This window comes from Gymnoscopelus braueri, assembly GCF_963280865.1.
Source record: "Gymnoscopelus braueri genome assembly, chromosome: 14".
NCBI classification, from domain to species: domain Eukaryota; kingdom Metazoa; phylum Chordata; class Actinopteri; order Myctophiformes; family Myctophidae; genus Gymnoscopelus; species Gymnoscopelus braueri.
The window spans coordinates 42,341,207-42,362,777 of NC_137619.1; the positions used below are offsets into that span (position 1 = coordinate 42,341,207).

Genomic DNA, 21,571 nt, shown 5'->3' on the forward strand with positions numbered 1-21,571 from the left:
CTTTCTGTGAAAGAGAACGGAGAAAAGAGAAGATAACACTAAACATTTTCTCCAGCAATGTTGACCGCTTTACACTTGCAGTTCAGCACAATGCATATTACTGATGTATTGAAACCCTTTCACAAGACTCTTTTTTTTAGTCTTGTCTGTTTGGAGGAGCGCCATATGTCAAGTCGTTGTACATAAGCTGAAAATGTAAAAAGCATTTTGGAGGAAATCATCAGATCTGATAATATTTGCCCCAATCTGGAGTCGTATGAATATTGCAGGTTAAGCCGTATTTTATACTTTGCCATGCATAGTATTGAAATAGAGCAGTGGTTTTCAACCTTTTTCGTGTCAGGGACCCCCAGAAGAGATGTGTTAAAAAATGCAAAATTCTACAAACACCAGGGGCCCTGAACATTTTCAAAAAGAGCAGATATACAAGCTCACAGCATGGTACAAAGTGACGGAGCTTGTATATCTGCTATTTTTGAATAGCAAATGTATATGATATGGTTAAAGGGGTGAACATGTATTAAGACCTTCTTTCTGGGGACCCCCTCAAGGACCACTGGTTGAGAACCAAATAGTAAGAAGTAGGAAGGGTGGTTATCCCACTGACGGGAAAGAAAAATCGCAGAGACTGAATTTCTGAGACTGAATTTTTCTTGCTCACGGTCTGGAAGAGGAGACGTCAACAGAAAATCTAGTGGAGCTGATGTCTCCTCTGGAACCTCTCACAAGTGGTAGTTTGAGATCTATTCACAATTGTGGAAGAGTATGACCAATAGAAAGGAAATACCCATCCATGACTGCTTAATATAAAAAAGTATCCTTCAAGCTAAATTAACATCCTACTCTGGTTTGTGCCCATGTGATATCTTATGAAAATGTCGCATTAACCCTGGTGTCCCTATTTAGGGCATGTCATAGGTAGAAATCTGCTAAATCGGCTATTTGTGCTGCTTAAAGTATAAAATAGGGCTTAAAGGGATAGTTCACCCGCCAAAATGACTTTTTCTATTAATTACACATCCCATGGAGATCTTTTAGTTTTTGTCGCATTCCTAAGGCAATAATTTGATGACCAGCGGCGGCTCCAGTAGGAGACTTAAAGTTGACACTTGGAGTGCATCATTCCGCCGGTCATCAAATTATTGCCTTAGGAATGCGACAAAAACAAAAATCTCCATGAATTCAAGGCTTCATGGTGTGTAATTGATAGAAAATAAGGCATTTTTTGGGTGAACTATCCCTTAAGTGGATAAATCAATTCATATACTGAAAAAGAACACCACATCCACTTTGATGGGATTGTTGAAAAGGCCATTTATGATGCTGTTGATATTTTACCTCAGTTGTCCCACATTCTGACAAGTAGGGCAACACCAGAAACATTTTCATATAAAAGCACTCCTGTTCCACTTCATGATAGCCAAGACTTTCCATGAGGCACAACATTGCTGGAGAATTTTAAACGGCTTTTACTCTACTGGAGCTGAGACGACGTATCTTTACAGCGCTATATGGTTTCATTGCTCCCCCTTCATTCATGTGTATTGGTGACTGTGGGTTCTCATACAGCCTGAATTGTATGCATGTATCATAACATCTAGACTTAATATATTGTGAAGTATTCAATAACCATTATGTAGGCGCTAGTGTGAATTAAAAGGGTTTAATTTCCTAGATGAGAAATGGGTCTTTTTTTTAATAAACTTTATTAGATCATTACAGTAGTGTTTTTTTAATCTTAGGAACAGATAACAAACTAGAACAAACTACAACAATGTATAGAAAACAACTTGGCAAGAAAAAGAATATGTTCACAGGCTGCTGATCATCTGAACCAACGAGGTAAAGTCTGTCTTGCCCAAAGTGGGGTCTTCAGCAAACAGACAGAGCTTCCTGTAGGGAAAGAAAAAAACACAAGACACCCAACAATGAGCAAATATTCAAACCAAATGAAGCAAGTACAGGGTTCTGCAGGTCCTTAAACATACTTAATTCATATTAAAAGGTAGGGTAAGTGATTTTCTTTGCTTAAAATAAGTGTTAATAGCTCTATATTCTGATAGTACTCATTGCTGTAGAATGTTTGTTCAGTAACAGGAGTCTCCCATGTCTGTCCAGCTCTTTATCAAATTAATGCAATTAGAAAATGCATTTTCAGGTCAGGATATAGAACTTTGGCAGGACACAGATTAAACAAGTGAACTTAGAAGTAATGACACAAAGAAATGGGAAAAATGAAGCTGATAAATGGGTACTCTCTCCTGATTGGCTGACATTTTGTCACCTACCTGAACTTTTATTTTCTGTTTATTAAAGAGCTGGAGAGACAGAGAGATCCCTTTTTACAGAACAAACACTCTATAGCAATTATTACCAAAAAATATCACCTACCTTCAATTTAAAAGAGGCAAGGTGAAATGATGTGTTCCCAATCTATTATAACTATTCTATAGCATCTGGTAGTTTGTTGAATACCAGAAGAACTTCTAGCTCCATTCTTGACAAATTTGCATATCAATTTGAGAATAGTATCTTTCACTTTTCATGAAAAGGTGGTGTAGCTTTTCATGTTTATTTTTGTTGCAAGTTGATCCTAAATTGTATTCTAGGTGGCATACATGTCTTAACCCATTAAGACCTGAGGCGATTCTTAAAAATGTTTTCTAAATCCTAACAGTTTTTTTTGAAAAAAAGCGGGAAAAAAATGTTTTCAAGACTTTTCAAAAATAGCTGATCTACAAGCTCGTAGCGCGGCACCGAGTGCCGCGCTATGAGCTTGTATATCTGCTATTTTTGAATAGCCTAAAGCAATCTAAAAGTGACACTGATGCGTACCAGGTCTTAATGGGTTAAGTCTTACATTTTACTTACCAGGCGATACCTGGAAGTAGACAAGTGGTGCAGTATTAACAGTTTCAGGATAATTCAAACAATACATACTTGAAGACTCTGAGGCTGATGGTGGTTTTCTCAAACTCTCTGGCCTTCCGGTGGCCTGCCTGAATGACCTCCTCGGGCAGGTTGGCCAGCCGTGCGGCGTTGAAGCCGTAGCTCTTGGGACAAGCTCCAGAGATGAACTTGTACAGGAAGGTGATGGTTTCTTGACTCGGGTCCTCACACTCGTTCTCCACCATGCAGGCCTGACGGACACAATGTTTATTATTTCTAATAACACGATAAGTAAAACGTATAGAGTGCTACTTACGCAAAGACGCTTTACAAAACAAAAATAACTTTATTTAGAGCACTTTCACCCTTTTTTTAGGCATGTCATAGGTGAAAATGTTCAAATGATTTTCCAAAATTGCCGATCTACAAGCTTACAACGTGACACATCGTGAGGTATTGTGAGCTGGTAAATCTGCTATTTTGGATTTTGTTTTTAACAGGTCTTAAATGGTTAAAGCAACATAAATGAGTACAAATTATTATAAGAGATGGGGGCAAAAAAAAGAGACTGAAAACTGTATTAAAGGGATAGCTCACCCAAAAGATGACTCATTTTCTATTAATTGCACACCACATGAAGCCTTGAATTCATGGAGGTTGTTTTGCTTTTGCCGCATTCTTACGCCAATAATTTGATGACTAGCGGAAATATGCTAATGTCTCCGGTAGGAGACTCAAAGTTGACACTTTGTGTCTCCTACCGGAGCCGCCGCCGGTCATCAAATGATTGGCTTAGGAATGTGACAAAAAAAAAAAAAAAAATCCATGAACTAAAGTCTCCATTGCGTGTGTAATCGATAGAATAAAAGTCGCTTTGGGGGTGAACTATCCCTTTAATGTACAACAGGGTCAGCAGTGTGCATTGTAGTCGTGTACTCACCATATGGCCCTGCCTCACTGCGGGGTTGTTTGCATAATCCTCCACCAGCGAGTGGTAATGTGTGGAGAACAGGGTGCGACAGCAGATCTGCTCAGCCAGCTCCTTCACCACGGCGCTGGCGATGGCCGTGCCGTCATACGTGGCCGTGCCCCTGCCTACGAGGAACAGCGGTAGGTCGTGTCTCATTAACGTCGCACAAGGATCTAAAACATTAGGATTTACTGTACTCTAGGGCTGTCACGATTACACATTTAACCCATTGAGACCTGAAGCCGATTTCTACAAAATGTCTTCTAAATCCCAACAGTTTTCTGAAATACCTATGTTTCTATATCAGTGGTGCTCAAACCTTTTCATGTCAAGGACCCCCAAAATGATATGTATTTGACCGCGGACCCCCATCTCAAAATATGTTGTTCCAGGGACCCCCGGAAGCAAAGATTTGAGTTAAAAATGTTCGCTTTAAAAGAATATACATATATTAATTTGCACACATTTTCTCGATTTTTCAAAAATAGCAGATCTACAAGCTCATAGCGCGGCACTCGGTGCCGCGCTATGAGCTTGTATATCTGCTATTTTTGAATAGCCAAAGTGTAAAATAATGCTTTTTAGCTCAAATGAAAAAGTGACACAGATGCTTCTTCAGGTCTTAATGGGTTAAGACAATTAATTGTCACTCAAATAATTGCGATATATAATTAATAATCTAACGATTTAATTGTGTGTTTGGCATTGAACATTGGAACATATGAAGCCTTTTAGGTTTCGTAATAAGAAATTGCACAGAGCAGATATGATAAATAACATAACATAAAGATGGTAATGTCTCCGGTAAGAGACTCAAAAGTTGGCACTTTGAGCCCATCGGAGCCTCCGCCGGGCATCAGATTATTGGTTTAGGAATGCTACAAAAACTAATAAATCTCCACAAATCCAAGGCTTCATGGGGTGAGAAATCGATCGAAAAATGTCCTTTTGGGGGTGAACTATCCTTTTAACATCTTACCCAGTTCGTCCAGGAGCACAAGGGAGTGTTTGGTTCCGTGGTGCAGGATGCTCGCAGTCTCGCTTAGCTCGACAAAGAAGGTACTCTCCCCTGTAAAAAAAGACACACACGGTATAATGGTGAATAAGACTTTCCCCACACACACACACAGAATGCTCAGGAGGAGGACATCTCCCCAATTTGAATCAGGATTTTGTGTGGTTATTTTACCAGACATAATGCGATCCGAGGCTCCCAGGCGGGTGAAGACTCTGTCGACTGGGGTGAAGCGAAAGGTCTCAGCGGGGACATAGCAGCCCAGCTGAGCTAGGATGACCACCAGGCCACACTGTACAGGAAACGCACAAAGTGTTATTAATTAATATGCAAATCTGATCATCAAAAATCTATTTCGGCGTGTGCTTTTTTTTTATAGCTGTTCAGACTTTATACAAAGCATTCCAATTCCAATCTAGATAAGCCAAAAATCGTATTTGGCTCTGAACATAAGAGACCTGAACTGAAAAGTTAATCTAGGTACTCCCTTAACCCAGGAATGACCAAGACCAGGAATTTATCTGGTCTAATTTTTAGATTTCTTTGGCTATTAAAAAATAGCAGATCTACAAGCTCATAGCACGGCACCGAGTGCAGCGCTATGAGCTGGTAATGAAAATTTGTGCAATACTTTGAATATATACATTTTTAAAGCAACGTTTTGAACTCAAATATTTGCTTCTGGAGATTCTACAAATGTCTTCTAAATCCTAACGTTTTTTTTAAAAGAAACTTATGTTGTTATATATCAGTGGTTCTCAAACCTTTTTGTATTTGGTCACGGACCCAAATTTCAAAATATTTTGACCCCCCAGAAGCAAAGATTTGAGTCAAAATGTTCCCTTTAAAATATATATATATATTCAAATATTTGCACAATTAAATAGCAGATCTACAAGGTCATAGCGCGGCACTCGGTGCCGCGCTATGACCTTGTAGATCTGCTATTTTTGAATAGCCAAAAGTATAAAATATGGATAAAGTGGTTACACAGATGCTTCCCCGGCACTTACGTCTTATTTTTGAAAATGTTGGCCTATGATGACATGCCCAAAAAAATAAGGTTTACAGAGGTTTACTTTCATTCAGCTGGTATATAATCCATGCAACAATGAACCCACCTGTCTCATGAGGGTGGACTTCCCACCCATGTTGGGTCCCGTGACGAGAACACAGGGGGCGAGGCCTTTCCCCTGATCCTCATCGCCGCCGGGGCACCCGATGAAGATGTCGTTGGGGATGAAGTCGTCTCCGAAGAACGTCTTTGTGACACACGGGTGGCGGGATCCGGTGAGCTCCAGGAAGGGCGCCGATTGGTCCCCGTCACCAGGAAGCAGGACTTCTGGCCGCGTCATTGGTCCATCTCCCCCTTGACTGTAGCGCGCCAGGCTCAGCAGCACATCTGGAAATAAAGAGTTGAATTGCCTTTTTATTATATATTTTTTTTACATTTTTTGCCGTTATACATTGTTTTACCTAAAAAAATTACGAAACAAACGTGTGTCGCATTTTGAGCTGTAGATCTAATATTTTTTGAAAATCTCCTGTAATGCAATGCCCCAAATAAGGAGGCCAAATTGAAAGTGGTTAATAATTAACATCTATCGCATCTATCTAGACGGTGGCTGTGCCGTTCGGTTAGAAATAAATGGAACAAAATCCCAGTAACCGTGTGAGTAATGAGTTGACCCAGTGGCCAAAGAAGCCCATTATAAACACATTATGCAGCTGTTAGTAGAGATAAATAATTAACAATGTAATCATGATCATTCTGCCTCTGTCAGGAGGAGCAAGCCCCAGTGGCTTCTTTCCCCTTTCATTACACTGGCAATCATGATAATAAAATATAACCAAGTATCCCATCATGTGGTGTCAACATGATTTCCAGACATCGACAAGCAACCGGTCACTGCTGTGTGTTAACTATTTAAAGCACATTGCTCACAGATTACTTACTTATACTTCTCACAGAAGCAACACACAAATGTATTCAGAAGTAGACGCCCTCCAACCCAACCCCCCTAGACAAGTTCATTAACCCTTTAAGACCGAGAACGCATCTGTGTCATTATAAGATTTCTTTGGCTAAAATAGCAGATCTACAAGCTCAAAGCCACGCTATGAGCTTGTAGATCTGCATTTTTTGTGCAAATTTAAAGCGAACATTTTTGAACTCCGTTACAACTTCTGGGGGGTCCATGGAACAACATGCATAACATTTTGGGGGTCCTTGACATGAAAAAGTTTGAGAACCACTGATTATAGCAATATAAGCTTTGTCAAAAAAACTGTTAGGATTTAGAAGACATTTGTAGAATCCCCCAGAAGCAAAGATTTGAGTTAAAAATGTTTGCTTTAGAAAAATATATATATATTCAAAGATTTGCACACATTTTATATGATTTTTCAAAAAAATAGCAGATCTACAAGCTCACTGTATAAGATAATGGTTAAAATCTAAAATGACAGATTTACATTGACATTTTATTCTGCAGCTTTTTTATCCGTTTCATTGCCTACCCTGCAGCCGTGTGAATTGCAATGACAAAACATGTTACTATGTACACCCTACTCAGCACTAATAAGAAATATTCTTTTACTTGCTCACTGTTGACAAACTTAATTAATTCTGCATTAATTCTGCATAAAACCATGCATAAACATAAACAACGTTTACCTAACACAGCCATGCATTCGACCCCAGTCTGCCAGTCTCTGTAGTTCTTATCGAAGTTGTAGAAGAGCCTCCTCATGCAGTCTTTCAGGGCCGCGTCTCTCTTCTCCTCCAGCTCCTGCAGCTCCGAGAACAGCCGCTCAGACTCGCGGGTGACGTAGCGCTTCCAGCCCTTCTTGGTGGACTTCACCTCGTACTCCTCCGGAATGTTCCTCTGGGAGAGGCTCTCGGGCACCTCCATCTGGAAGCGGTTTCGCCCGGTGCCCCAGTAGGTCATGCTCTTGCATCCCAGCCTCTTCTTCTGCCGGTCCAGGTAGTCCAGCAGCTCTCTGTCGATGCTCTCGATGCCGCTCAGAGCCTCGTCGAACTCCGGGTCGAAGCCGGCCTTGGGGGTGATGACGCCGGTGGTGCGGGCTTTCTGGTGGTCGAACGCCGTGTCCCAGCGCTTGAGCTCCGCGGAGAGGTCCGGGAAGAGGCCGTCCTCGCTGCTGGCTTTCAAACTGACCACCTGGCGGAGCAGAGCGGACCGGAATTCTCCCAAGACCGGATCCAAGGCGGATATTATCTCCTGCATGGTTTTGAAGCCCTCCAGCGCCGAGAGAAAGTCCGCTATCTTGCGCTTGCTGTAGGTGACCTCCTCGTAGAGGACCGCTCTGCTGTCGGGGTGGTCCGCGCCCTTCACAGGCATGCCTATGCTGTGGATCTTGCTCAGGAGACGCTCCAGGTCCGGGAGCTTCTTGAGGAGCTCCGAGACCTCCGCGGCCTGGGCCTGAGCCCCCATCAGGTCCTCCAGGGCGTCCAGCCTGTCGCGGACGGACGTGGGGTTGCAGAGGGGCGCGCAGAGCCACTGCTTGAGGAGGCGTTTGCCGAACGGCGTGGAGCAGGTGTCCAAGCGCTCCAGCAGCGTGCCTTCCGTTCCTCCGGAGCCGTTGTGAAGGATCTCCAGGTTGGCCAGGGTCACGCCGTCCAGGACCATGCGCTGACGCGTCCGGGCGAAGAAGCTGGAGGGGTCGGCCGCCTTCTCCATCTCCACGTCGACGGGGACGTATTCCTCGAAGTTGGCCATGGACAGCAGCTCGTGGTCCACCAGGCACTTCTTCAGGTAGAAGATGCAGGCGCCCAGCGCCGACAGACCCAGCTCACAGCCCTCCTTGGGCGTAAGGCACAGAGAATCGCTCTCGGAGGTCATGTTCTTCAGGACGGCGGGAAGGACGTTGTTGTTTCCCGACTCTTCCTGATCCTTCCCGACGCTCTCTTTGAAGTAGTCCTCCTCCGCCAGGACCTTGAGGGTCTTCTGAGCGTCCCAAAACTGCGAGGTGGCGTTGAGACCCTCCTGCATGGTGGAGGACAGCGAGGCTTTCAGTATCTTCCGCGTCTCGGCCGACGGGTTCCCCTTCTCGAAGAGCACCTGGGCGGGGGAGAAGTGGGCCACGAGCGTGCGCAGGCGGGAGCAGTGGCGGTCGTCCTGGAACTGGCCCACGTGGAAGCGGCCCACCGAGGTGTCCACGAAGCTCACGCCGTAGGAGCGGCAGCGGCCCGACGTCTCGTCCTCCGCCTTCTCCCTCAGGCCCAGCAGGTACTTGCTCTGCGTCTCGGAGGGGGCGCCGTCCAGCACGCTGTAGGTCTGCGTGCCCCGCGTGATCACCCTGGACATAGGGCCGTCACCATGAGAAATTAATTAAAGGAGGAGTTCACCCAAAACATTACTTATTTTCTATCAATTGCACACCCTATGAAGCCTTGAATCCATGGATTCTTTTTTGTTTTTGTCGCATTCCTAAGCTAATAATTTGATTCTCGTCATTTCCTACCGGCTAATGTATCCGGTAGGAGACACAAAGTACCGGTAGATTATTTGTGTCTCCTACCGGAAATACACACGGTCATCAAATTATTGTCTTAGGAATACTACAAAAACAAAAATAAATCCATGAAATCAAGGCTTCATGGGGTGTGTAATTGATAGAAAATAAGTAATTTTTTGGGTGAACTCCTCCTTTAAGTTGACGATTAATTGTCACTCAAATAATTGCAATTAACGATTTAATTGTGTGTTTGGCCATTGAACATTGGAACATACTGTATGAATAAAAACTTAATTTCCGTTTGCCTTTAACCCATTAAGACGGGGTTCTACAAAAGGCTGATTCTACAAAATGTCGTCTAATTCTGAAAAAAAAACGTATGTTTCTATATGAGTGGTTCTCAAACTTTTTCATGTCAAGGACCCCCAAAATGATATGTGTTTGGTCGCGGACCCCCATCTTGTTCCAGGGACCCCCAGAAGCAAAGATTTGAGTTAAAAATGTTCGCTTTACAATTAACAATATATATTCAAGTTCATATAATATAAATTCAAGTTTTGCACCCATTTTCACGATTTTTCAAAAATAGCAGATCTACAAGCTCGTAGCGCGGCACTCTGTGCCACGCTACGAGCTTGTAGATCTGCTATTTTTTAATAGCCAAAGTGTAAAATAATGCTTTTTAGCTCAAATCAAAAAGTGACACAGATGCGTTCCAGGTCTTAACACATTGAATGCCAATCGCGTAGATCTACGCGAACCTATTTAAAGCCGCAGCGTGCCAATCGCGTAGATCTACGCGAACCGCCGATTCGCGTTGATTTTTTCCCAGGTGCACTTTCGGAATTTTTTGATCCATTTCCGGTTCCGGTTTGAAGACCGGAAACAGAATTATTTGGGATCCGGTTTTGACGATCACGTCGGCTCCCATTCTAAAGCGCACACTGAAACTCAATTCTCTTCCTGTAGTTTTTTCTCCTCGCATATCACTGTTTAACGTAATCCGCTCTAACTATAACCATGGAGGTCCGTTTGACACGTGGTTTTCACTGGTAGATTCAGTGAGATCTGGGCGATGTAAACAGACAGTGCACAGCTCAATCTTAAGGATTTTAACTGGTGAGTACATTATGAGATTAACGTCTGGCATGGAATGTGTTAGGGTTAAGAGGCTTTGTAATAAAAAACAATTGCACACATGGGGTAGATATGACAAATAACTGAAATATACAAAGAAATTACTGACGTATTTAATAATTTTCAAAACAGTAGAAATAGTTGATCTACAACGTGACGCGTTGTGAGCTTGTAGATCTGCTATTTCTACTATTTTGAAAATTATTAAATTATTAAAAATGTTATGTTTTCAACATAGATACGATTATGACGATTATGTAAAATAATTGTGATCATCTCAAATAACTGTAATTAGGCGATTATGTAATAACTGTGACAGGCCTATACCTGCACACCTCCCTCTTGATCACTTTGTCAAACTTGGTGGGCTTGAACATGGTCTTGCAGCGGGCCTCCATCATGTCGACGGTCTCCGTCTGCTCCACGCGGGCCACCTTGTAGCCCTTCTGGACCAGGCCGTCGGAGAAGCGGCCGAAGCCGATCTCCGGGAAGCCCGAGTGGGCCCAGGCGCCCTTCATGAAGGTCAGGCCCAGCTCGTTCACGCCGATGACGGCGTCCATGTGGTACAGCTCGTAGAACTTCCCCACCTTGAAGGAATTAATGAATGAGTTTTATTACGAACATTGTTTAAAAAAATGACAAATATAATACAAAACAGAAGAAAACAACAACAATGACCGAAAAAGGAGTAGGATGAGGTCTAAAACGTATAAACTCCTACCCTATTTTTCACTGGTAATTTTCACAATTTTTCAAAATGTATTCACAACCTAACCATCTCCACTGCATTGTTAAAAATAAAACATAAAAATACAACAATAAAAATAACCTCAGTAATAACAAATTATTATCAAATAATAAAACCAACCCTCCTACTAGTAGATACTCTTATCTCAGTGGTTCTCAACCTGTGAGTCGGGACCCCCAGGGGGGTCCCCACATGATTTTTGGGGGGTCCCCTGGTGATAGTGAAGTGACAGGACTTTTAAGACCTTTTTAATACCTAAAACTAAACTAAAAACGAAAGAAAAGACCATTACTGCAACAAAAGCATAGAACAAACTATACTATAAAACATTGGCCAAATTGTCAAATAATATAAGATAGATGAGAACATTTTTGGAAAATAGCAGATCTACAAGCTCAAAGCGCCTTGTAGATCTGCTATTTTCACTATATATTATATAGTGTATATATTTATCTGTGGAACGGAGTCAAACAAAATGGGGGGTCCCCAGTTCAAATATGATTATTTTGGGGGGGTCGCGGCCTGAAAAGGTTGAGAACCACTGCTCTATCTGACTTGCCCCACCTTGTAGAAGAGCACGGCGTCGAACATCTCAGACTTCAGCTCCCACCAGCGCCGCATGCCGGGCGTGCATCTGTTCACAAAGTCCTCGGGGACGTACAGGGTGTTGGGGTCGTAGTCGTCCTCCGTCTGCCGCCGCCGCCGTCGGTCCTTCCTCCGGCCGTCCTGCAGCCACTCCAGCTTCTCGTGGTCCCAGACGGTGGCGCTTCCACCGGCCCCGCCCGCACCGCCACCGGCCTCGCTCTCGAAGCTGTCGGGGGCGGAGAAGGCAGACAGCCTGGACTTGGTGTCGGCCGTGACGGCGGGCGCCGCTCTCCTAGGGGCAGACAGGGTTTCCACACATTTTTAACCATAACTAAGTATTTTACCCCATTTCCAGGCCTATAGCAATCATACGCCACAATAATGGGACTCTTAAACCAGTGTGCTATCAATGCACCAAGACAGACTCGAGCGAAGGTGTCATGTGACAAAAAGACAGATCTACAAGCTAACGACCTATCACGTAGCACTGCACTTTACCATGCTACATCTTTCACGTAATGTTGGACAAAAAAAATATTTTGTTGCTGTCGGGCAGAAACCTCTCCATATTTGATATTATTTTTTTGTAAATTAACGCCCTACTTGATCATACTACAGTGTCACACAAAAGTATCAAAGATCTGCAAGCTAGAAACGCGACGCGAAGCGACGTGTTTTGAGCTTGTAGATCTGTTACTTTTGACTTTGAATCCTGAAAAGTACATTCCCTCCGACAGAGATGATATTCAAACATTTTCCAAAACATGTGATTAATTCCAAACCTTTTCCAGGCCTGGAAAACAGTTTTTCTAATATGAAAATATTTCCAGGAATTTCATGGCCGTGGAAGCCCTGGGTAGGGCTGTCACCAATATAACATTTTACTTGACGATTAACTGTCACGCAAATAATTGCGATTAACGATTTAATTGTGATTTTGACATAGAAACACTGGAACATTATACGCAATAAGAATTAAATTAATGTCTGGCTAGTGGCTTTTAGGCTTAAAGGGGTAGTTCACCCCCAAAATAACTTTTTTTCTATTGATTACTGACCATCTGGAGCCTTGAATTCATAGATATTTTTTGTTTTTGTCACATTCCTAAGCCAATAATTTGATTATAATAAATGTGTCCCCATTGATTCCGGTAGGAGACACAAATGCATTTGTGTCTCCTACCGGAATCAATGGGGCTAAATTTATTATAATCAAATAATAAAGGAAGGAATGCGACAAAAACAAAAAAATATCCATGAATTCAAGGCTCCATGGGGTGAGTAATTAATAGAAAAAAAGTTATTTGGGGGGTGAACTACCCCTTTAAGTAAACAAAAGTTGCACAGGGCAGATAATGCCGAATAATTTAAATATGCAAAGACATTGACGGACATATTTAATAACTTTATACTTTCAAAATGTTTCACCAGTAGTGGCGACACGTTGTGAGCTTGTAGATCGGCTATTTCCACTGGTTACGGAAAATGTTTGAAAGCGCCTGAACATTTTTCAACATGTTAACTCATTCACTGGCAGAATAAATAAATAAATCATAACGAATCAACGATTATAACGATTACACAAAATAATTGAGATTATCTCAAATAATTGCGATTAGGCGATCATGTTAATAATTGCGACAGGCCTACCTAGGGGTGTTAACAGGGGTGGCGGGCTTGGTCTGTGGTTTGGACGGCTTCTCTGCAGGGCGTTTGCGTTTTTGAGGCTTCACCGGGCTGTCCGCTTCGGACTCGCTCGCTTCCTCGCTCTCCTCTTCACTGCTCGCCACCTCTTTTTCCTCCTCGTCATCATCATCGCTGCTGGCCCCCGCGCCTTTTTCTGGTTTGAATTCATCGCCCGACTCTTGTTCGCTGTCCGACGCCACGACGATGCGGCGGCGCTTGGGTTTGCTTCCGTTTTCTACCGCGGCACGCGTTGAGCGGCGGCTGGCCTTGGACCTGGCTTCCTCTGCTTCCGGTTCCTCCTCCTCGTCTGTGAGGTCTTCATCGCTCATGGTTGATTTGTCAACCTAAAGAAAGCAAGAAGAATATGAAGAATTTAAAGAAAAATGTACGGTTTGAATTGGGAAGATTAGAGATTTATTTCACAGAAAGCAACTTAAAACCAGTGGTGGAAAAAGTACTTACGTTTTTTACTTAAGTAAAAGTATCAATACTGCAATGTAGAAATACTCTGTTACAGGTAAAAGTCCAGAATTTAAAATTTACTTGAGTTAAAAGTACAAAAGTAATGGTATAAATATGTTCTTAAAGTACCACAAGTAGAAAGTACTCATCGCGCAGAACGCATTGTGAGCTTGTAGATCTGCTATTTTCAAATGGCCGAAACGTATATAGGGCTGAAGTGGTTAATGTATGTTTTGTAATAATAATCAAAAAGTAACTAGTAACTAAAGTTTTCAAATAATTGTAGTGGAGTAAAAGTATAATATTAGCATTTTGAGATGTAGTGGAGTAGAAGTAAAAGTACTGAAAATTGGAAATACTCCAGTAAAGTAGAAATACCTCAACATTGTACTTAAGTACACTACTTGAGTAAATGTACTTAGTTACTTTACACCACTGCTTAAAACATGTAGACGTTTTCCTTTTGTTTTGTCTGTACCATCAACATAATGTTACAATATAATTGACATGTCACCTCCATATCTTCCTCATACTCGTCTTCATCATCAGACGGATCCATGCAGAGGGGCATCTTCAACCTCTTCTCAGGGCTGTCAAACATGACTGCGTCGGCGAGCTCCATTGCACGACGAATTACAGGTTTGATGCTGAAGAACACCCCTCCGCTTTTAGCGTCACTGCTGTCAGAGCCTGCAGAGGTAGGCGTTTGAAACAATATTAGTATTACTGCTACAACATCAGTGTTTTGTAAGCCTGATGTGTCATGCCTACAGTTCACCACAAGGCGCAGGTTATCACTCCCACAAACAGACTGCAGCAGCTGAGCAACAATGTAGGATGCTCTTTCTTTCATGTAGTATTGGTAAAAAAAAAAGTTTAGGACCATCCACCAAATACCAGTCAAAAATCAAGATTTGAGGGAGAGCGACATTGGAGTGTGAGGGTAAAAGGGGAGAGAAATATAATGCAGCTATTATTCATTTAATCTTTTGTCAGATCTGCACATCAATGCCAACATATACGGACGGGACAAGAGAAGTATAGAAGAGCAGGATGCACACACACACACACACACACACACACACACACACACACACAGTGTAGGATAATGTACTCAGTCTCTTCTGTCTGATGTGTTGTTCATACATCATTGAGTTCTCCTAAATCAGCCTTGTAAAGCCCAGTCCACACCAATGCAACTGGTCGCAACTTGCAACCAGTTGCAAGAAATTGCAACTGGACCAGGTGCAGACTGGTGCCATCTGGGGATAATGGTTGCAAACAGTTGCAAACAGTTGCATTGGTTAAAGGGGAATTTTGGACTACGGTTTTCTTACCTTTTCTATGATGTTATGATATCTTAGGATGAATGGTACAGTAGAAAAATGTCATAACTCCATCCCGGGTCCGCCACAGCTTAAAACGTGCGCCAATAGGCCTTGCGCTAGATCGCGTATTTTAATAGCTAGAACAGAAGTCTCGCTAGACGAGATCGAAATCTCGAGATTTCAATCTCTTCTAGCGAGACTTACGTTTTTTTTGGGGGGGGGGGGGGTTTGCATAGTGTTCTGTCACTATGAACGTCAGATCTAAAAATAAATAAAAGCTATTAAATATGATCTTTAAATCTTGAATATCCTCTCTGTCAGGGGTCTTAAACAGGGGGTCCGGGACCCCTAGGGGGTCCTCAGAGTTACTACAAGGGGGACAGCCAAATCTTTGTGTTTTTTTACATTAACCACTTGAACCCTAGCATCCCTTTTCTGAGGAGAACTTTAGCCAAAAATAGCAGATCTACAATATCGTAGATCGGCTATTTTTGGCAGAGAGGTTTAGGTGTAGAGGGAAAAAAAGAGCAGACCAAGTAAAAAAAAAAAAAAAAAAATTTAATCTGAAACACAATTGGATATAATATAGAGGGGGTCCCTGCTTCATCTCTCTCTCTCAACAAGGGGGTCCTTGGCCTGAAAAACGTTGAAGACCCCTGGTCTGTGTGATTAGTAAACTACATGGAGTGAACACATTGCGGCTCATACCTTGGTATTCCCGAACATATCTGGTGCTGACCCAGCCCCTGGTAGGAGGCTCGTCAAAGAAATGGACGTGCAGGCGTTGGTTACGTCCACGGCCTCTCATCTGCTGCCCGCTCAGAGGCTGGGGCACCATCATGCAGGGCCACCACGGGTGACCCTCCATTTTGGTCCACAACAGAGCACCGGCGTTGAAAGGGCATGGAGAGCTGGAGAGGGGATAAAGCCAGGCGAAGGAACAGCAATTAGGTGGTTATATCATTATTTTTCATGGTTAGATTACTGATTGTTCAGAGAAACTATCTTTGTGTTATGAAGTTTCGAATAATGCTTCACTAATTGTGTCAACAGATATACAAGCCCATAGCGCGGCACTCATGCAAATCTTTGAATATATATTTTTTAAAGCGAACATTTGTGACTCAAATCTTTGCTTCCGTGGGTCCCAGGGACAACATTTTTTACAGATGTTTCCTGTGTAAAAAATAATATATATATATATATATATATATATATATATATATATATATATATATATATATATATATATATATATATATACACACACACACACACAAAGATCTGCACATTTTCACAAATTTTCAAAAATAGCAGATCTACAAGCTCATAGCACGGGGCTTGTATATCTGCTATTTTTGAATAGCCAAAGAAATCTAAAGTGACAGAGATGCGTTCATTGAATGGGCTAAAAGCACTCACATTGATAACATTGCTATTCCTTTAGGTATTACTTAAAATGCTTTGGCACACAGTTTGCCAGCTAAGTTGTAGCTGGGTTATGGATAGGAGGAGAAAACTGTATCTTTGTGATAATCAATAACATCTATCTGGCTTTTAAACAGTACAGTACAGCTCCCCAACACAACACACAGCACCATCCATGACATATTGCATTCAGATTAGTTTCTGTACTGTACCCAACTCATACTAATGGGGAAGACGATTAGACTCAGTGTACTACAGTATTGTGACTGTCTGTGTTATGTATAGTTGAGCTGTGACACGTGGTTGCACTTGGTTGCACCAACACACCACCAGTGGTGGAAAAAGTACTCACATTTTCTACTTAAGTAAAAGTATCAATACTGCAATGTAGAAATACTCTGTTACAAGTAAAAGTCCGGAATTCAAAATTTACTTTAGCAAAAGTACTTTAGTATTGGTATCAAAATGTACTTAAAGGACCAAATGTATAAAGTACTCATTATGCACAATGTCCCATTTCACAAGTTTTCAAATGTTTAAAAATCTCTTTAAAAATATAAGCTGTGAGCTTGTAGATAATATCTACAAGCTCACAACGCATTGTGAGCTTGTAGATAGCCTCAAAACTGTACTTAAGTACTGTACTTGAGTAAATGTACTTAGCTACATTTTTACACCACTGCAGTTTTACCTTTCCTTGGCTGCAGCAGGCGCCTTGTCGCCGAAGAGCTTGGTAAAGCCCCCTTTCACAGCCTTGGAATGGCTCCTGGCCTTGGGGGTAGTTTTGGGGTTCTTGTCGGTGTTCTTGTGCTGCGGGGGGGCGGTGAGCTGAGCCTCTTCCTTCGGCGAGGAGGAGCTGTTCTTCTGGCCGGAGGATGGAGTGTCTGCCTCGGCCGGGGAGGACTGAACCGCCCTGGATGGAGGAGACTTGGTGAAGAAGTTGAACAGCGAGCTTTGCTTGGCCATGGTTGCTGCTCTCTCTGCCGAACGTCGGAAACTTGTTATTATTTAATATTAAATGTATAAAATAAACCAGGAAAGTTCCCTTAATCCCTTTAGCATCGACTAGCAGCTTTGCTACCCTCCGCCTCCAGTACTGCAGTTCGCGGGAAACAAGCCCTGCACAGTGAGCGAACATGTGAGGTGGGCGGGGTGATAGTTGGCGTCCAATGGCGAGCGACAACAAAACAGTCACGTGTGGGTCTGCGTCGTTCGAACGCCCGCTATGATTGGCCACTGAAATCAACAACAGCTCCGTCGCGCGCGGAGAACCAGCGTGATCTAATATGAGAGTGACGACGACACTAGCAGCGTTGACTCTCATGGTCAGAATGGAACCAAGGAAGCTTTTGACTGCGGAAATGCTATGTCTATCTTGATGAGATAGTTCCTTGGATAGTTCCAATGTTTTGAACTACAGCCCATAGCGGCGCTTTGCGGTGAGATTAGCTGTAGAATACAACTCTCGTAGACGTATTTATGATTCTGACGTTTTCAATCTACGAGAGTTGTAGGGTTCACCCCTTCACCCACCATGGACACAGGGACTTTCAGCACTATACCCCGTAGACACTCCAAACATGTACACATTGAAAATAAAAGGTGCCCCAAATATTAACTCTCGCTACGGGGTAGTAGTTTAATGTAATAATCCATATCTTTCAATAAAGAAGTGTTACTTTTAATGCCGTCTGTGGCCGATTCTGTCGGAAGTTCCCAATGGGCGGTAGTGACGCACCCATCTGGTGAAACCCTGAATTACACTCAATGTAAACAGGAAGTAAACGAGGGTGAAAAAATGGCGTTCGGCCACAGACGGCATTAAAACACTTCTTTATTGAAAGATATGGATTATTACATTAAACTACTACCCCGTAGCGAGAGTTAACATTTGCGGCGTGGGGGTAAGCACCTTTATTTTCAAATTGTGCATGTTTGGAGTGTCTACGGGGTATAGTGCTGAAAGTCCCTGTGTCCATGGGGGGGTGAACCCTACAACTCTCGTAGATTGAAAACGTCAGAATCATAACACACACACACACACACACACACACACACACGCACGCATGCGCGCACGCACGCAAGCAAGCACGCACGCACACATGCGCGCACACACACACAGAGAGAGAGAGAGAGAGAGAGAGAGAGAGAGAGAGGGGGGTACGTTCAGTTCAGCTGATCACACAGCAACTGAACAGCAAACTGAGAGCAGAGGATTTCGTTTCCACTTTCGGTATCTTTGGAGCAGAGTCACCACAATCTCACAGTGGTGTAAAGTAACTAAGTATATTATTTACTTAGTACTGTACTTAAGTACAATTTTGAGGTATGTGTACTTTACTTGAGTATTTCCAATATTTTTACTTCTACTCCACCACATCTCAGAAGCAAACATTGTACTTTTACTCCACTACAATTATTTGAAAACTTTAGTTACTAGTTACTTTGCAGATATACATTATTAAATTATAAAACATACAGCACTAATATACACTTTTTGTCCAGAAAAGAAAATATTCCACCGATGGAAAAATGTTCCTCCACTGCGCCCCCTACAGATCTTGATTGATTGATTGATTGATTGAATCCTTAATTCGGAAGGTTGCAGAGAAAAAGCACATGGAAGTACAGTTTATAATACAAGGTCAACAAGGTACAAGGTAAAATGTATTGCTCATAAAAGCTGCAATGACTTGTTTCAAATCAGATCCCCAGCACTCAATTCATGTCCGTAGAACATTTCCATTGACCAGCAGAGAGTACTTTTTCCATCTAAAGTATGCAGGTTGAACTGCATTCACTGTCTTCAAATACTATTTCTTATATTGTTATTCTTATATGTTATATAAAGCCTTACTGTTACTGTAGTGTACAAAGTAGGGTTTGAAATAATACATTATATTTTTTGTTCTATAACATAAATGCCTCCACTGATTTTGAGATATAATTTCTTATCCACAGGGTGCTTCCACTTCAACCAAAGACAACTTTAGACATCGAGTTTCAGGAAAGTCTCAAGAGTTGCAAGGTAATAAAAGAACATATTCGTCCTGCATATTCCAGAATTGACCTGAGATGTACTGTAGATTACTCACCAGACTAACCACCTTAATTCCAGATCATGAAGGCAATGCAAGCACAAAGAATTGAAATAGATTAATCAAGTATTGGTGCAGTCCAGCCCTGAATGCATGAATTTTAATGGCATTAGACTGAGGTTCCAGATGCTGTTTGTGTGTGTGTGTGTGTGTGTGTGTGTGTGTGTGTGTGTGTGTGTGTGTGTGTGTGTGTGTGTGTGTGTGTGTGTGTGTGTGTGTGTGTGTGTGTGTGTGTGTGGGGGGGGGTGTGTATGTGTGTGTGTGTGTGTGTGTGTGTGTGTGTGTGTGTGGGGGTGTGTATGTGTGTGTGTGTGTGTGTGTGTGTGTGTGTGTGTGTGTGTGTGTGTGTGTGTGTGTGTGTGTGTGTGTGTGTGTGTGTGTGTGTGTGTGTGTGTGTGTGTGTGTGTGTGTGTGTGTGTGTGTGTTGGGCGTAAAAGTAAATTCCATGCATTTTAAAGCCATGGTGGTTGATATAAATATGGCTGAATTGATTGTATTTAATGCACACTACTCTTACTTTGACATCTAATCACAGTGTGTGCCAGACCACCTCCAGATGTGTCCTGGCAGATCTGATCCCATTCCGACCACAATTTGCCCTGTGTGCTTTTGTACCTTGTGTAGCATGCATTCTTCGTTATCCCGGTGACATGCACAAACAGATACAGAACACTTTTCTTTTTTACCATGTTGTAAATAGGGATGAACTGTCAAAACTTTCAGCAAATTAACTATAATAACAATACGCAAACAAACCTTTTATAATATGATAATAATTTAGCCCACGTTAATAAGAAATCTTGCAGAAAATGTGCACCCAAACAGTCAGTTTTTGCACCATTCTTTCTCTCTCTCTCTATATATATATATATATATATATATATATATATATATATTAAAAAATATACATTTTGTTTCCCAGAGAATCCATGTCCCTATTTTTCTAATCCCATGATTATTTTCTTTTTTTGACTCGTCAGCAGCTCCTGCAGAGCAATATCTACAGGAGAAGCTTCCAGACGAGGTGGTGCTGAAGATATTCTCATACCTGTTAGAGCAGGACTTGTGTCGTGCTGCGTGTGTGTGCAAGCGCTTCAGCGAGCTGGCCAATGATCCAATCCTCTGGTGACAATAATTGTTCTGAGGACTGTTTATTGAGACTCATGTAGATGTTGGACATTTTTCATTGGGGATATTCAAGGTAGAAATAATGTGTTCATAATGTCAATTGCTTATGTCAAGTCATGGTACCAGATCTCAAGATAATAACATTTTGCTGAAGGTGCCCACAACCAGTACTACACTGGGAGATACAGCCTTCAGTGTATATGCTCCATATATATGGAACGAATGTCAAGAAAAGCTGAAGTTAGATGCCCTTGTTTCTTTTGCTATTTTTAAAAGATTTTTAGCTGACCTTATATTGGAAGAAGATCTATGCACCTGCTTGATGTAATATATGGTTTTAATATATAACTTTTGCAACCTTTTTATTTTTATATGTACCTTGTTGTCCTTTTACATCTGTAAAACCACTGTTGTAAATGTCTTTTTGTACACAGGGCACCATTGAAAAAGAGACCCTGGTCTCAATGGATTTCCCTGAAATAAAGGTTTCAATCAAATTAACGGGTCCTGCTTAAGGGAACATAGAGTGTGATATTATTTAGTTAGATTTTGAACTTTTCTATGGTCTTCCGTTGCAGGAAGGTTATACATGGAAGTATTTGAGTACACACGGCCCAT

The 21,571-nt window shown here is 42.1% G+C and overlaps 1 protein-coding gene across 1 annotated transcript; it reads right to left on the minus strand.

Moving 5' to 3' along the window:
* Positions 1-97: 97 nt before the first annotated feature.
* On the minus strand, positions 98-17,816 carry msh6 (mutS homolog 6 (E. coli)). Its single transcript, XM_080449033.1, has 13 exons — positions 17,419-17,816; positions 16,008-16,210; positions 14,486-14,661; positions 13,474-13,853; positions 11,803-12,115; positions 10,818-11,077; positions 7,552-9,194; positions 5,996-6,276; positions 5,049-5,166; positions 4,839-4,928; positions 3,830-3,984; positions 2,941-3,140; positions 98-1,893 (listed from the first exon to the last, which is right to left on the minus strand). The coding sequence occupies exons 1-13, from the start codon at positions 17,691-17,693 to the stop codon at positions 1,812-1,814; spliced, it is 4,176 nt and encodes a 1,391-aa protein (XP_080305159.1). The 5' UTR covers positions 17,694-17,816; the 3' UTR covers positions 98-1,811.
* Positions 17,817-21,571: the final 3,755 nt, after the last annotated feature.